The sequence below is a fragment of the Tauraco erythrolophus genome, chromosome 18, assembly GCF_009769465.1.
Source record: "Tauraco erythrolophus isolate bTauEry1 chromosome 18, bTauEry1.pri, whole genome shotgun sequence".
Classification (NCBI taxonomy): domain Eukaryota; kingdom Metazoa; phylum Chordata; class Aves; order Musophagiformes; family Musophagidae; genus Tauraco; species Tauraco erythrolophus.
Genome location: NC_141482.1, coordinates 11,786,083 through 11,803,553, shown reverse-complemented (window position 1 = coordinate 11,803,553; position 17,471 = coordinate 11,786,083). Strand labels below are relative to the sequence as shown.

Here is a 17,471-nt window from a genome sequence, read left to right as displayed (position 1 = left end):
ATGGTAATGAAGCAGCCTAGGCTTTGGGTTCTGACTGGCACTTACTGATGCTGGAAGAAGGGAATCTTTGTCCTCTCCTATTCCAAGACTTGTTTTCCATTTGTTCTTTAAGGAGCTGCACAATCTTGTTCAGAACCCTTTAAGGTTACTGTCCTGAAGCCGTTCTTGATTGAAATCTTTGAGCATCCCATCTTGGCATCCCATAAAGCTTGTAAGTGCAAAATCTGGGAATCACAGATAGGGAGGAAGGATGCATGGATGCTCTTCAGCTCCAAGCTTCAAGTTATTGCTATTACTAGTCTGATTTGGACTTCAGTTTCTCCCCATCCCCTTCTTGATTACTCTTGAACAGCCTCATCTGCACATGCTCAGTCAAAAAGTAGCTCTACCCTTATTTATGACTTTTACATGCTTTTTTTAATGTAACTAGAGCGCTGCCATTGAGGGCTACCAGGAACCTGTTCAAACAGAAGATCCCCAAGGGTGGGGGTGGATGAGAAGATGAGAAAATTGGGAGGAGAGGGAACTGCAGTCAGGCTGTGCACATCTCTGCTGCACCTTGCTCCGAGTTGCGCAACCAGGCAGCTCTGTGGATATCAGAGGTGTTAATGGAAAATCAGGGATGAAAGTGTATGTGCTGCAGATTTGTGAACACTTGAATTCATCTGGTTAATTTTGCCATGTCTAGAAAGACTCTGTGTGTGTGTGTAGAGACCTTCCTTTCTGGAGAGTGTGAGGCAGGGGTGCATGGAGGCCAGAGTGGTGCCGTCAGTGGAACTTACCCTAAATCCCCAAGGATTGTGGAAGAAGCCAGGACATGCAGTGTGACATTACAGTGCCACCCGATTCAGCCAGCAGTAGGCAGCAATTCATTTACAGATTTCATAAGCTTCAGGACCAGACATGACTCAACTGTCCCCAATCCCCAGGGGCTGTGCTGGAGGCTGGCGCCACTCACCGCATGCTGCTGTGGGATGGTCCCCACCAAGAAGCTCTGCTCCACGTCCTTGTGGGCTCTCGACTGGGATCTGTTGAATCATGGTACTGAGTCACCTGTGTGGACCAGGCTCCGTAAATAACTATAGGCGCTCCAAGAAGCGGCTGTGCATGTCAAGGAGCAGAACATGCTGCTTCATGGTTGGAGCAAGGGCTGTGGGAGTAGAAGGCAAGATGGTCCTTAAGCTCTGCCACCACCTCTCTGTAACTGTCACCAGTTCTTTGCACAGTGCCATCAGATGTCCTGCTGCTGCCCCGTGGGAGACCTGAACTCACCCAGGGGCTGATTGTTCTCAGAGGACTCAGGTGCCCTGTGCTGTGGGTTCCCCACTCGTGCCAATAATTTGTGCCCAGTAATTGCATCCTGCTGCTGGTGAACTCTTTGGCTCCATGCAGCTGTGGGGCTATATTTCTCCTGCAGTTCCAGGAGCAGGGCCCTCGGGAGACTGGATCAGAGCTGGATCTTGATCCTGCACTGTGTGACCTGGGGAAGACTCTGTCCCTCTGCAGTGGATGGGCTGGGAGCCTCGACTTGCACTTGGCAGTGGATGTAGGTGCCTAGGGTCAGGGTGGGCACTGCTCCCCCTCACTGTGGTGCATCTCCCATGCCAAGCTTTGCTCCAGCTGCTCACCCTCTTTGGCTTCCTGAGGACCTTAATTACATTGTTCCCTGCTGCCACCCCCCTATATCTATGCATTGACTTCATCTGTGGGCTCAGGCTCTGCCACCCAAGGGAGGAGAGAGGCTGTGGTGTGCCCACCGCTGTGGGCAAAGCCTTGCTTAGAGCAACCCCTGTGTGGGCACCTGCAGGCCCTGCTGGGGTGGTCAGGGGTGCTGCCGGGGCAGGATGGGGCCAGGGAGCTCGAGCTACCTGCCATTAGGAGTCATCCTTAGCCTGTGTCTTCTGGAAGCCAGAGAGATGCTGTCCAGGTTCATACCAAGACCTGATTACATGTCTCTCTGCTTCAACAGGCAAGTTAGAAAAGTCTCGGTCTCTTTCTGCCCATTTTATTGAGTCTTGTTAGGGAGCAGGAGGAATCTCTGTACAAAACCATCCCATTCAGCCTCGGTGTATAAGTTGTTTTAAGTGTGTCCGAGAAAGCGAAGAGCAGAGGTGAAGGCACAGTACGCAGCGGGGTTCCTTGGCTCTTATGTTAGGCACTCGCAGGATGTTTCTCTGGGAAAATGAGTGACATGTAATTAAAAATAGTCACTATGTATGGTGGAAGATGGCCAGTCTGGAGATTCCCATACAGCTGGGTTGTGGAGTCATGTCCCAGCATAGACAGGGGCTCTAATCCTGATTGCAGATGTTTGCAGAGGGTCCTTGCCCTGCAGTGGGCTGAGACTCGAGGCCAGGTCCGATACCCCCCTGCCCCGCGAGGAACCCAGCTGCCAGGAGCCAGTGCCTGTGTGGGCAGCGATGGCACAGCACGTGCAATGCCACAGTGCCGATGAAGGGGGAATGGTATTTCCACAGTCCTCTGAAACTTGAAAGAGCAAAGTCTGCATTGTTCCCAGCCACTTTTTAGTCTCTCCGACTCTTACTCACTTCCTTTTGGATTTTTCTACCACTCAAATTCACTTCAGTTGCTAGATTAGGGGAAACTACTGGAGTTAAGCTTTTGTTTTAAACCCACTTTTTTTTGCCTTGTATGTGACCCATGCTATTGCAGATGTTGAGGCAACATTGGAAGCTTCTCCATAGCGATGGTACTGTGCCCAATGCTCCCAAAGTCCAGCGAAAGTTTTGCCTGCCTCTGTTACCAGCTCTGTCAGGCACATGGAGCAACCTCAAAACATGGTTTTTAGATTTATTTTCCTGAAGAATGTTGATGAAATGAGCAATGATGGGACTCTGATGCTGAGGGACCATCATGGGAGCGTCCAGCAGCTGAGGTGCATATCCCATCTGTCCTGGGTAAAAATTAACTGATGGTTCATTAACTTTCAACAGCGAGGCTTGTTTGGTGGCATCCCCTCTGTCTGGCTTGAAGCAGGGTGTTGGGTTGCCTCACACCAGGCGGCTGTCCACCAGAAGACGAAATCATCAGCAGGAGCTTTCTCTTCACACCCTTAAGAGCATATTTTTGAATAGTCTGTGTGAGCTTGTGATTGGACTCATTGTGCTTGAACTGTCCCAGCGATTTGTTTCAAGTCAGAACTAAGGGATTTTTAATGATAAAAATACCCAGAGGAAGTGAAAGTGAACATAGGAGAAGCAAAGTATTCTGCAGGGGATTCTCTGCTTGCTTTAATTCTGTCTCAGCAAAACAGACATGGGTTTTAGCACGGTGCACCACAGCATTTATGATGACTGGTGTATTTTTTTTCAAAACTTTTTTCTTGGAAATGTGGCTAGTGCAGCTACATTTGTTCAGCTTAGCCATTATCTCCTGAGTAATTTCACTTCTCCTTCTCATCACTTCTCACATGATATGCAATTCCAATATATATTTAAATCAGAATTGAAGCTTACCAATAACTGTTTTGACCTGCAGATGTGTATTATACCCGACTGAACACAGAGATCATCTTGGCTGAGACCCTGTCTGAAAGCTGTTGTGTACACATGTAAATGATAGCTGGAGTACCCGTAATTAGTGCAGCAAAATGCAGGTGTATTTTTTTTTTCCCCCCTCTCTTTATGCTTTGGAGAGTTCATCTTCAGCAGTGATACTCTGTGGAAGGAAGAGCATTAATAAAGTTTATAGTAAGCATTTTATGAACTGGAGTATAGGTGTAAAAAGTAAGGAAACGCATTTAAAGTAGATCGAGTAGATCGTAGCCTCGTGTCCCCTGCAAACCACGTGTGTGTGCGTGCAGAGGCTCAGCTTCAGTCAAATAGCTCTCCCTCCTTGCAAAAATATGAACACATTTAAACTTGTGGGTGCTGAGCGTTTTGTCCATAGGCACTCGGATGCGCCTTTCTGCAGCTGCTTTTATCGAGCTGTAAATGTGGGGTTTGCTGGGAGGAGTGGGGCCGGGCGCCTCAGCAGCCATGCCAGTGAGGTGCCTCTGCATCAGCACCAGCTGCCAGCCAGCTGCTGTTTTTATGAATTTCAGGCACTTTAGAGCCTTATCGTCTCCGTGGCCGGGCAGTGAGGGCACGTGCTGCCTTCCTCCAAAAAGCCCTCTGAGCAGGAGAGCAGCCGCAGGCTGCATGTCGCGGGCTCTGCGGGCTTTGGGGAGTGGTGGACTCGCCTATCATTTATTAATGTAAGACTATAATCTACTGTGAAACCCTTATTCAAGGCCACTTGGGGTTTAAAGTGGCAAACGAGTTACAAACTTGAAGAATGGGACATGACAAGTGATTTTACTTGATCACGAATATCCAGTCGCGGGATTGTGAGAACGTGGGGGAAAAATGCTTAGTTGCAGAACAGTTGCATGCATGCTTACTGACTGCCAAAGCTGCAGCGTCTAGACAGAAAATATAGAAAAGCAGGTTGTGTCACTTAAATGTGATGTCTGAACCTGTTAGTCTGAAACGTATTCTGGAGTAAAAATTATGCAAAATTAAATTAGTGTGACCTTACTTAGCATGTGGAGGCTGAATATGCCCATCTTGTAAAGCCTAGTGCGTTTATAACACTTCCCTTGGGGAAAATTACAGAGAGAAATGGAATGAGGTCTCTTCTAATTGAAAAGTGACAATGATTGGGAAGCCAAATACAAAATGTGTTGAGTATTTTTTTTTCTTGTTTTGTTGTGTGTGTGTTTTTAAGAATACTAGTAGAATTATAAATTATGTTCTTTGCAGTTTGTCTTGTTTTTCGTTCCCCAAAGGCTTCTTATTAGCATAGCAGCTGAATTGCACTTGTATAATAATGTATTAACTCAAAGTTTGGGGTTTTAATGGTCTTTCTTCATTAGTTTGACTGAGCTGCTTGGATAAAATCTTACTCAGTATATCCAGCTTTCTAGTGTGTTGAGTTTTTTCACCCCTTCTGCAAATGAAGCCCATGAAGACAAGTTAAAACAGAGGGAGAGTTGGCAGAAGCTTTGGTGCCTCGAGTGTGTATGAGCCTCTTGAAACTTGAAAAGCAGAAATTGAGTGTGTGGGACTTTTTATGGTTTGGTTTGATTTTTATTTTATTTTTTCTAAAGGCCAGATGGGACAACACGAGCGTCCCTGGGATTAAAGCTCATCTCAACGTACCTGATGTGTTTGCTCCCAGGCACAGTGAGGCTGTGCTGCTCCTCGCAGCCTGGGCTTGGGACAGAGCAAAACGCAGGGCACCACATGCCCTCTGCTCTGCCTGGAGCTGGTGCGGGGAGCAGAGGTTCCTGGTGGGCCAAGCCTCCTTGTGTGTGCATACAGCATTGGGAAGAAATTTTAATTTCAGCAGCACCACCAAAGACAACTGGGGGCAGATGTGTTTCTTGTAAACAATACTTAAATATTTGAGCCCTCATCTGCATTGCAGGACAAGGGTAGGTGTGCTGTTTGCTTCCCTGTGCTAACGAAGGAGACTGGAGAAGAGCAAGGCCATTGTCATATAAAGGCCAAAATCTGAACGAGAGGAGCTGATCAGGTTCTGTCGTTCAGACACATTTCACCAGACTTGTTTATAGAATGTTAATTTGCAGCTTAATTGTTCTCCCTCCTCCCACAAAGCGAGATATTAAAGTCGCTCTTCTATTGATAACACCAGTGTGATTGCTGTGACCTTAGGCTGGATTCCATGTTAAAATAACCCAATTTTGAGCTTGAAGAGCAAGGCATGATGCATGGTTGAACCCTGCCTGTGCCTCTTGGCCTCACCCTGTCGTCCCTGTTGGGTTCCAGCCCGCCCAGATGACCAACTCCAGGAGAACACGGGAGGGAGAGATGGGGCAGGAGGAGCATCTTTGCTGGAAAGCAGCGTCCCCGTTGTTCTGGTAACCATCCTGTGCCTTGCTACTGCAGCTCTGGGCAACTGTTTTGTAATACTTAATTACAGGAGTCCCAGAGCCGGAATAAACAGCATTCAGGGCTGGATGGGGACGGGTGAGTTGCCGGTGTGTTGTCCCAGAGCCTGATGGCATTCCCACCCTTTCTTCTGCTTCGGACTCTGCTTGTTATGTGTCTGTGCGTGCGTGCAGGACGCTTGGCTTAGGTCGTTTGTAAATGACACGTCTGGTGTGTGTTCCTTCCCAGGAAGGAATTAGGGCAGCGCTTCCTGATGGCCAAAACTTCATTTGTGTCACCAAAGTACTGTGTCCAATTTAGCAAGGTTTGCTTCTTATAAAGGACCTCTCATCCAAGGAGAGGGACTTTCCTTTACAACTACTTTAGTCTTGTTTTTCTTCAGAAATACAAACTCTTTTAACAAAAAAGGAGTTTTTCCATCATTGGCCTCATTTTAATTTTTTTCCCCCCTTGCATTTTCTTACTGTGGCCAGAGCACATGCTGTATTTTGAGGGTAAATTCTTCCTAAAACCCTTGGTTGTCTTTTGTTTATTTTTTTTTTCTTTTTCTGGAATGAATTCTGGAAGAAGCTAGCTTTTCACCCCAGCCAAGTGGCTGCTCTGCTGCCCAAGTGTGGGTGAGGCAGAGGGGCTCTGGGTCAGTGCCTCTGTAGAGTCTGGCTCTTCATGGGGGACCTGGAGAACACCTGGGGGGCGGGGGGGGGGGTGGTCTGTGGGGCACATAAAGCTTCTGTTTTCAAGGCATAATTCTGCTCTTTGAAGGTGGTGGGCAGAGCTAGTTAAGCGTTTTGGGCAGTGGCAGAAATAGCTGCTGTTTAGTGGAATGAGCTCCAAGGTAGCTGGCAGCACTTACCACCTGGACTGTTTTCTTGACATTTATTTCCTTTTACTGACACTTAAATGCCACCTGCCAGGAGAAAACTTTCCATTAAAAAAAAATAAAATCAAATTTGCCTGACTCAGCAGAAGTCACCCCCAACTGGCACGAGCAGTGCAATGCTGCTCTTCAAGGCATGGTGGATCTTTCTCTGTGTGCATGGATATATACGTGTGTGTGTCTGTATAGATAAAATACAAATGGCAGCATCTGTGGTAGCTTAGGGCACAGCTTTCCAAAACTGGATTTTATATCTGTCCCTACTGAGAGGCAAACAAAGTTTAAATCCCCAGAAATATTGAATTTTGCTGGTCTGGCCCCTCCTTTACAATGAGCACTGGAGTTGCTGCTGCCTGGTCCCGGCAAGCGCTGGGCACAGGGGTCTCAGGAGGAGCAGCCGAGTGGCTCGGGGATGGCATCTGCTCACTAGATGCCAAATACTTGGGAATAATAACCCTAGTGCTACGTTTTCCTCCAGTACTGAATTTTCCTTAGCCTGAGAGGTGTGAGGAATTATTTCCTTAGGAAATTTTAGGAGTGGCTTCTTACTGCCTCCTGCCAAGTGTCTCCGGAGTTAACCGGATAGTCTGTTGTTTGCTTGTTCTTGTTTGTTTGGAGGATTTTTGGCAGTTTTCCTTTATGCCAGTTCAAGCCACTCAAGCTGCCGCTGTCAGCTGGCCGAGCCCTGAGCTGAGGCATGTCTGGAGCTCCAGGATATGGCCCCCACGGGCAGCAGCATTGCGCCCGTCTGGCGTCTCATGGAAAAGCAGGAGATGTCCCCGCCTGTGCCCTGTGGCGGATGGGCCAGTGTCGGGGAGCTGCTAGTGCTGGTGCGTGCTGTGCTCCGCTGTGCCCGGGGCTCCCTGGGCCACTGTCCGACCCCTATGGCAGAGGGGACATGTGCATGCGAGGGAGGCTTCAGTCCGGTCCTCCCTGGAGGAAGGAGTGGTCGTGATGGGAATAGAGTGGTGGAAATTCAGCTTGCATTTAACTAAATTGTTTCGTTAGGAGCAGTTTCACTGGCCCGTGGCCCGGAGCCAGGTGCCTTTGGCACTGAGACGCTGCTGGTTTTGTACCCAGGGACATCTAGCACGCTGCGGCTGGGAGGGCTTTGGGAAGTCCTGTCTGCATTGTAGCTTGGAAACACTCTGCTTTGTGGATTGTCTTTAGAGATCCCTCCTAGATGTTCTTCTATGATACTGAAAAAGTGGATTAATGAGTTTTTTATTAAGTAAGTAGCTGGGCTCAAAGCATGCAAAGCCCACGTATGCGTGTGAGAGCTTTATGGGGGAAGGATGCAGAGATGTCACTGGCATCTCGGCCACGTTTGTTCTTCGTGTGCTCAGTTACCTGCTGCTGTTTCTGGTGACTTAAAGTCTGTCTGTCTCTCTTGCAGCGGAGTTGGAGTTTGTACAGATAATCATAATCGTGGTGGTGATGATGGTGATGGTGGTGGTGATCACGTGCCTGCTGAACCACTACAAACTCTCTGCGCGATCCTTCATCAGCCGGCACAGCCAGGGGAGGCGGAGAGATGAGAACCTCTCATCAGTAAGTCACATCCTGCTCTTCCAACTCGCGTCGTCCTGCACTGTTTGCCAAATAATGCGATGTCTGGGAAACATTAGAGCCAGAGATGTTTGTCTGGGTCATGTTTGCCCATGTGCCACTCGACACTGCATGAAGAGACACACTCCCGGTTGGGTCTTGGCATCATCTTCTGTCTCTCAGTTATGGGGGGAGCCTTTCAGGGATGCCTGTGGCTCTTCAGGGTACTGTATGTTGTGATACATGGACAGCTGTAGCCTCTGTCTTTGCCCTGAGCTTTGCAATTTGTACTTTACGTCAGTAAAGTAACTGCAGCAGGCTGTTATTGGTGCATGCTGTTCCTGAAGCCACCACGTACCCTCAGCTAGTTGGGGTGCATGTGCCTTCCCTTTAACAACCTCAACAATGTCCTTTGGTGGCTGCAGCTGGAAAGTCTCAAATGACTGTAAGAACTTAGTGCGTGTCTTGAAGAGAATAGGAAACCCTGAAAGACTTTGTCTAGTTGCTGTGACGGGGACTCGAGGGGACCCTCTCCAGCCTCGGGGCTGGTGTTGGGTTATGCAGAGCTGGGGGATTTCCTCAAATGCAGCAACTCAGAGCCTTACAAGAACATATAAAGACATCACATTTTCTTGGAGGGTGAGCATGTGCTATTCACTGCTGCCTACATGGCTGTGCCTTCAAACTAGGAATGTCTTGTACCGATACTGCTTGGATTTTTCTTTTTTTTTAACATTCACCCTGGAGAATCTTAAAGCTTTTTAAACGATAGGGCTTCCTCAAGGTCACTGCTCCACACGCTGTCCTTTGCAGGCTTCCAGGCCAGGCTGAGCATACCTGTGCTGCCTTGTGTGGGGCTGCAGGAAAAAGATTAAATACTGGGATTGCTTTCTTTTTTCTTTTTTTTGCCTTTTTTTTTTTTTTTGAGATGTGTGCAACACTTTATAAGTCTCCAGTACAGTGCTGTTGAAGGCTGTCCAGCCTGCAGACACGCAGGGCACAGCCTGTCCCTCTGCTCCGGAGCTGCTCTCATTTTGTCACACGTTACTCGCAGCGGACAAGGGTCCCTTGTCAGATTCTCTGTGCTGAAGTGAGGAAAACGCCCCTTGGGAAGAAGAACGGTGCAAACCCCAGGCTCAATTAAACCACCCTTCGTCACGGCATTGACCTCCGCTCGTGTTCGTTTATCGATGCCGTGCGACACGATGGAAGTGCCGGGAGTGCGTGGTCCTGCGCTAAACCCGCCCGCACGAGGGTGGCGAGCGCTGGAGCACCTGCCTGCTTTGGGGATCAGAGCTGAATTCCCTGCACATATCCCAGCTCCTCCTGGAGTCACAGAAATCTTACGTCTCTGGTTATCATCTCGTGCACTCGCTTCCAACAGGAGCAAAACGTGGGCACCTGAGCACGTGAGGTTTTAAAAATAGCAGAAAGATACCCGTTTTCAGATTTTTCACTATTTTATCATGTTTAGGATATTTTACTTGAACGATACTAAAATGTTTCATTTTACATTTCCAAAGCAAATATCAGAACAAGCATTTTTTATTTTAATATAATAATTTCTATTTTCTCAAGTGGCCTATCTTTTATTTTCTATAAAAAGGAGGCAGCTAACATGGAAAAAGAAAAATCACATGGAGATTGAACAAAAATTTCAGGTTGAATCAAAAATTGTTTACTGTTTAAAAAATAATGCCTTTTTTCTTTTTTTATTTTTTTGGCCCGATCCCCACACTGAAACAGCTCCATTATTAATTCCCTATTTATAGGCATCAGCAACTGAATGGCTTTTCAGCAAAGATTTATCTCCATGTGTCTGCTAGACCTCAGTGAGGATGTAGAGTCTTGAAAACCTTTCTCAGAGCTAAGGAGAGAAATGTGAATTTTAGGGTGGGTGGTTTTTTTCCTATCTTTATAATTCTTCCCCGTCTCCATGACCTGTCTGTGTGCGAGCGCAGTGTAATAGAACGGCAGCCAAGCTTCCCTGTGGCCCAAGCGCCCTCCTGACGGGACGGAGAAGCCCCTCGTGTGCTAAGTGGGAAGATCATTACAGTGGGATCCATCCATAATAAAGATCTTAGAGGTAGCTCCTTTCAGATTGACAGGCTGAGAGAGCTGGGGCTGTTCAGCCTGGAGAAGAGAAGGCTCCAGGGAGATCTTACAGCAGTCTTCCAGTACCTAAAGGGGCTACAAAAAAGCTGGAGAAGCGCTTCTGACAAGGGTGTGTAGTGATAGGACAAAGGACAATGGATTTAAACTGAAAGGGGAGATTTAGATAAGATCTAAGGAAGAAATTTTTCACTCAGAGAGTGGTGAGGCAGTGGAACAAGTTGCCCAGAGAAGTTGTGGCTTCCCTATCCCTGGAGGTGTTCAAAGCCAGGTTGGATGAGGCTTTGAGCAACTTGGTGTAGTGGTGTTGGAACTAGATGGTCTTTGAGGTCCCTTCCAACCCAAACCATTCTGTGATTCAGCACACCATGTCTTTCTGGTAGAAAACAGCCCCAGCCTAAGTGAATGCTGAAGGCTGCCAGGCAGAGGCTACACTGAACTAGGTACCAGTTTACATAATCCATTAAACTTGCACTGAACTGGTGTTGGGCTTTTTAAATCCCAAACTTCATTTTGCTGTCGTGACTGCAGACGGGCGCTGGAGCTGCGTACGTGCTTTTCATCTTTTGAAATATTAAAGTAGTTCATCTCATGGTCAGGATGCTGCTAGGTCTGCCAGAGTTGTCCTTTTTTGTTGTTGTAGCTCAAAAATTACAACTGAAGGAGAAATTAATTTCCCTGAAGATTTTTTTTTAACGTGGTTCTTGCTAGCAAGGAATTCTTGTATTATGTTGTGTGTTTCTGCATCACTATTCTCACTGTACTTAACTCTGTCTCTTTAACAAGTACTTTTATTTTTCCAGAACTAGCAATATTTAAGAAATGCTACTAAAAATTTTTTTCCACTAAGAATGGCAGTGTCCCTGCACCTTTGGAACAGCGATATCCCACTCTCCAAAACAAAGTGGTTTAAATGCAATTTCCAAGCATACCTTTGTCCTCTAAAATGGAAAATATAAGTTCTCCTGAAGGCTCAGAGACTTAATCTGCATCATGTAGCTTTACAGAGAAAATTCTCTGACATTACTAAAACACAACGTTCTATAAAAGTTGAAGATTGATCTCTAAAAAGGAATTTAAAAGTAATTTTAGGTTCTGCAGTGAGTCCTGGAATACTTGTGGAGGCTTTTACGGCTGTATTGCTCATCAGATACCAGAATCTCAGCTTTTGTTTCAGTAAACCATAGCTTTCTAGACTCAGCCATTGTTGACATGAATTCAAGTCCTAAATATTCAGAAAATCAGAGGTGAGCAAGGAGAGCACCAAGGACAAGGGTGATGATGTTCCCTCACGGGGCAGCGCAGTTTTGCTTCCCACGGTGGGGGTCTGTAGCCGTCCCATGGCCGAAAGACTGGAAGTATGTATGTTTTCTGCCTCAGAGGCTTTGCTCTCCTCTGACTGCAGCTTTCTGGCAATTCTAGTCCCACTGTTGAGTTTTTAGGAGAGATGAGCCATTACCAGATGGAGATGATGGTGGTGTGTGTGGCAGAGGGTCGGTGTCAGCGCATGGTGAGCCTGCTCGTGGTCGGTCAGCCGCAGGTCGAGCCCTGGAGTCCCAGGAAAAGTGGTTAATAACAGCTGCAGAGGTCCAGCTCCTGCAGAAAATGGGTCTTCTCTCTGCACCTTATCTCTCTGAGGATCCTGTTTTAATGCTGTTTCCACTGGTTTGCTGTTCTCTCACCTGCGCGTTGCCTGGAGCATCTGTACACACAGATGAGTTCATCTGTGAGCCAGAGTTTTTCTTCCAAACACCTGGGTGGGATATCGGTTGTGAGCTGTGGGCGAGTGGCTTCTTGGGGGTGAGGGAGGCTTTGGGATGGGGCAGCTCACGCAGGGGTGCATATGTGCCCTCCCCATCGCCTGCCGCAGCGGGAAGCCCCAGCGGAGTGTAGCGATGCTCCGTGCGCCGGGAAGCGCCAGGGCTGCAGCCGCCCTCACGGGAGCCGGCTGACATCACTCCTGGGAAAGGGGGAAGCAGATGGGATATTGCCATGGCACTGCCCACCGACAAGTTAAATATAAAACATCTAGCAGAAGGCAGCGGGGTACTCGCTGCTCAGGAAGTCTGCCACGGGGACATGGCAAAGTAAACACCATTTTCGGAGTGCTTCCCACTCCGGCCCGCTGCTTCGGCGTCCTTCAGGGTGAAGCAAAGGGCTGGCAGTGTGTGTGGCAGCACTGGAAACCCTCCCTGTGCCCTTTGGTGTCTGCACTGTGGCTGAGCAGGGGGTTAGAGGCAAGGATTTGGTCTGTGGCAGATGCAGGTCCTCTGGCTGCTGGGGGAGTTTGACTGTAGACCATCCCTGCGGGCAAGAAATACGTGTAAAACGGACCAGACTAAACAGTCGGTGCCTGTGTAAACAGTTGCGTATGGAAGGCTCAAGGTCTGTACGTGTTGCATTGCTGAGGAGGGGCAGTGGGGCAGGCAGCTCAACCAGCGTGCTCGTTAGCTGCAGCCAGGGAGGATGCTGATGTTGGGGCCTTTAACCTCTGCTCCAAGGAGATGCTCCCCAAAAAACACCAAGAAGTGGGAAGAATCTGAGCCGTCTCATTTCCATATAAATCACTGTTTTCCTTGCACTGGCAACAGGACTGCCTTGAGGTTTGTGTGCAGAGCTTCAGAAACAGGAATCTAATGGGATTCTCTCCATATCTGATACCACGTGCGATGCCACAAGAGAAAATATATTCCAAAGTTGGGCAAAATAAAGAAGGAAAAAGAAGGGGGAGAGAGGAGGAGGGGTGGGGATATAATTAGCAGCTTCTTTGCAGATTTTAACACGGTGCTGGTGCCACATTTTGGGCAGTGGGATGGGTGTTGTGGGGTGCCGGAGTGCTGAGGCTGCTGGCTTGGGGCTGGCTCTGCCCAGGGGGCACCCTGGGTCTGCCTGCTGTCCAAGGCACTTTGTGGGGAGCGGAGATGCTGCTCAGCTGCTAACTGGGGCAGCTGCAAAGGTACACAGCAACATTTTGCCTTGCATGCTGCAGCCTGGTATTAGGCCGGATGTGCTTCACAGCTGGGTGAGGTCCAGGGAGCATCAGACAGGAAAAAACCCTTCTGACTGTCAGTGAAGGTGTCAGCAGTGCTGCAGCACCATTGCAGCTCTTTACAGGCTTTCACCGGGCTGCCCGAGCCACCACCAGGGTTATTACAGAAATAGGTGTTTTCATAGTAGAAAAGCTTGTGGTTTGCTCATCTGGAGAGCCGTGCTGCCTAGACTGGGTCTGAGAATGGCCTTTGGATGGGACACTGTGAAGGGGAAAAAGGGAAAAAGAAACACACTTGGTATTTTCTTTCCACTGGGGGGTAAATTCTTCTGCCTGTGCCTGACTTGCTAATGCCGGAACTGCAGATTCACCTGCAAGGGACGGAGAAGTGCCAGCTCTTGCAGGTTATAATCATGAGCCTTCTGGCTTGTGTTCCTCCAGCCCTACCTGCCCGAGAGGTGTTGCTGTAGGTGAATATTAGCGATATTTAAATATTTCAGTTCGTAAGGCAAAAGTGTCTGGGGTGAACTGTGCGTGCTCCACATATCACCAGCAAATGGGAAGAACCTTTGTTTGTTTGTTTTGATCATGAATTGTAAACTAATCTCATGGTTTGGGAGAAATTGGCTTGTGGCTTTTTCATGCCTGGGGTTGTTGGCATCTGGATTTGAGTTGTAGGATCGAGGTGGTGCTTGCAGTGTATGGAAGCCTCTAGATCACAGTTCCTCAGTCTATTTAAGCCAAGGATTGCTTATCCTTTTGGGGAAAAAATACTCTAAAACCATCCTGTTGCTACAGATTTCCTTTTTTTTTTTTTTTAGCCAAACCAAAATTAGGCTTAACATTTGGTTATTCACTTATTATCTTTATTTTCCTTGATTGTGTGCATCAGAATGTGGGTGTGAGGTTTTTCTTTCTTTTTTTTTTTAAATCTTGTCATTATTTCACGGAGCATATTCTGATGTGTTGTGAATCACCCACGGCTCATGGATCACAAATTGAAAAATACTCCTCTGGCATGTTTGAACCAGGGAGAGAAACATGCTGGGTGGGTGTGGGCGGGAGGGGGGAAGTCTGCAAATGGGAGAGCGTTGTTTGCTGGTGTCGTTCTCATCATTCATTCTGCAAGTGATCTATTAAATATAAATGGAGGTGAAAATGGAGGGAAATTCTGATCAGAAGTGTTGTTTTCAGTGGTAATATGGTATATGCTGATGCCATACATTACCCAGCATATATGATAATAGCTAATGCCCTGGCTAGGGCAGGTTGTCTGTTCAGAGGAGGGTCGGTGCTGAGCCTTGCTGCAGCCGGGGCGGGAACGCGTTGACAGCAGCAGCATCTTACCTGGGCTCCGGTGCGGGATGAAACCTGGCACGAGCTGTTTGCAGAAGCAGCCTGAGCGTTGCTGGCAGCCAGACTCACTCTGCGCTCTCTTCTCCTTCCCAATGCAGGAGGGGAGCCTGTGGCCTTCGGAAAGCACCGTGTCGGGGAACGGAATAACAGAGGTGAGGGCGATGCGGGTGCGGGTGCTGCCGCCTTTCCTGCTGTCCTGGGCTGCGGCATCTCACACTTCTCGCCCCGTTTCTCTCTTTCTCTCTCGCTTTCAGCAGCAAATCTACACCCCAAGACCCAGCGACCGCCTGGCAGTGCCGTCCTTTCTGCAGAGGGACCGCTTTAACAGGTTCCAGCCCACCTACCCCTACCTGCAGCACGAGATCGACCTGCCGCCCACCATCTCGCTGTCGGACGGCGAGGAGCCCCCCCCATACCAGGGACCCTGCACGCTGCAGCTGCGAGACCCCGAGCAGCAGATGGAGCTCAACAGAGAGTCGGTCCGGGCCCCTCCCAACAGAACCATCTTCGACAGTGACTTGATAGATAACTCCGTGTACGGGGGGCCGTGCCCCCCCAGCAGTAACTCTGGCATCAGCGCAACCTGCTACGGGAGCAATGGTAGGATGGAGGGACCGCCGCCGACGTACAGTGAGGTGATAGGGCACTACCCTGGCTCGACGTTTTACCAGCACCAGCAGAACAACAATGGGATGCCCTCCATCCTGGAGGGCAGCAGACTCCATCATTCACAAATCAATGGCCTTGAGAGCACAACCGCATGGAACAAAGAGAAAGAGAAACAAAAAGGGCACCCCTTTTAAAAAAAAAAAAGCAAGAAAGTAAATGAAACACTCTGCACTTCTCGTTAAAAGAAAAAGGAGAGAGAGAGAGTTGAGGAAGATGAGCAAAGAAAAAAAAAAAATAAGCCCTTCCCCGTCTCTCCGTGTATAAATATTTACTTGTTATGTCTGGTCTGAATGCACAAGCCTACCAAGCTTGCAAAAACATTTCTTTATTGAGCTGTGTCTAGACGTTTAAAAAGGAAAAAAAAAAATCAACTGTAGTAACTTTTTTGTTTGTTTCTAGTTGAGCTGTGTGTGAATGCTTTTTTTTGTTTGATTATTTCACTTATCTTAAAAGACAAAATATTTGCACAAAAAACATTTTGTTTAAAGATCTGCAATATAAATATATAAATATATATTAAAAATAAGAGAAAGTGTATGTGTAAGGAGCAGGAGTATTTTTGTATTAGAAGAGGCCTATTCAAAAAAAAAGTTGTTTTCTGAACTAGAAGAAAAATGGCAATTTTTTGAGTGCCAACTCAAAAAGCGTGTATTACATTGTAAAAAAACAAAAAACGAAAAAAAAACAAAAGCAGGGGTTTAGAGTTATTTATATAAATGTTGAAATTTTGCACTATTTTTTAATATAAATATGTCAGTGCTTGTGTTGGTCAAAGCCTCTATCATGTCTATCATGAACCTGTTAAGGGATATGTGTCGAAGTGAAGAACAAAGTAGCTGGAAGGGGGTGGAAAAAGGCTGAAGTGGAGATGCCAGCCCTGGGAAGGAGCGGTGAGCGAGACTGCATCTTAGCAGATCCTTAATTTCTGGAGTCCCTGTGCGTGGCTGCTGACAGTCACAGCTTTATACATTCCCTACAAAGCAAGAGGAGTCGGTGTGTGTCTGTATGTCATCCAGTAGGATTATTGGAGTAAAAAGGTAAAATAAAAAAAAAAATATTCCCTGTTTCTGAGAGTCAGTAATAACAGAAGCAGAAAAAAGTTACTTTTTTTTTTTTGGACAACCTCTAAGTTTTTGGAGGGGGGTGGTGGGGACGAGAATAAACTTCTGTGTCTGAAGGAACAAAGTGGTTTTTGGTTTATTTCTTTCAATGTTCAACTGAAGGGCCTGATTTGGAGCTAGAGCAGCGATTACAGAAGTTAACGTGAGTAAATGGTGGTGTCCCCACGGGCTGCCTTTCAGCTGAGGTTTCAATACCTCATTGAAAATACGAGCTGAAAAGCACAGTGGTGGGGAAAGTCATTTTCGTTTTGTTTTAAACTTCCAAACTCCTGTTTGGGATAAGCAGCTCAGCCGTGTCTCGCACCTCCGCCGTCCCCTGGGCTGCCCCTGGTCATCGCTGGTTTTTACTTTATTATCCTAGCTACAGAGGCGTCAGTTCAGAAATGAACCTGCTCCTGTGATGTGTTAATTAAAGGCTAAAGAAATACGCTTAACGCTTTAGAAGCAAACCCTCTTTACCTCTCCTGAAGATGTCCTCGTCCAGCAGCACAGTCCCACCTGCCCGGCGTCGGGCGTCTTTTAATTTATCTGGGTTTCAGAAGCATTTTGTCTTACTATGCTATTGTTTACATTTTTATATATTGTGTAGGTGTCTGGTAGGTGTTTTACCCTCGTGGTGAATTTGTATGTGATGGAGTGAGCGAGTGAGAAACCTGAGAGTGCGTGAGAGAGGGAAGAGAAGGGATAAACCTGTTCTCGGTCCCGTCTCCCCGGCCGGGAGTGCATCTCTCCGAGTGCGAGGAAGGGTTGGTAGGGGAACCGCAGAGAACGAAGCTTTTACAGGAGGTGTGATTTCATTTTCTGCAGGATGCTATCTAGTAGAGTGACATAAATGAAAGATATAAAGGCAATAACTATTTGTTTTTAAGCAACTTTTCTATTAC

At 47.5% G+C, this 17,471-nt stretch overlaps 1 protein-coding gene across 2 annotated transcripts in view; it reads left to right on the top strand.

The window, feature by feature from the left end:
* PMEPA1 (prostate transmembrane protein, androgen induced 1) overlaps window positions 1–15,600 on the top strand; it is a 46,293-nt gene extending 30,693 nt beyond the window's left edge. For both annotated transcript variants that reach the window (XM_086622988.1, XM_086622987.1), the window contains 3 exons: window positions 8,189–8,343; window positions 14,896–14,949; window positions 15,052–15,600. In XM_086622988.1, coding sequence (XP_086479114.1) covers window positions 8,189–8,343; window positions 14,896–14,949; window positions 15,052–15,600 — 758 coding nt within the window. The remainder of the gene's footprint in view (window positions 1–8,188; window positions 8,344–14,895; window positions 14,950–15,051) is intronic.
* Window positions 15,601–17,471: the final 1,871 nt, after the last annotated feature.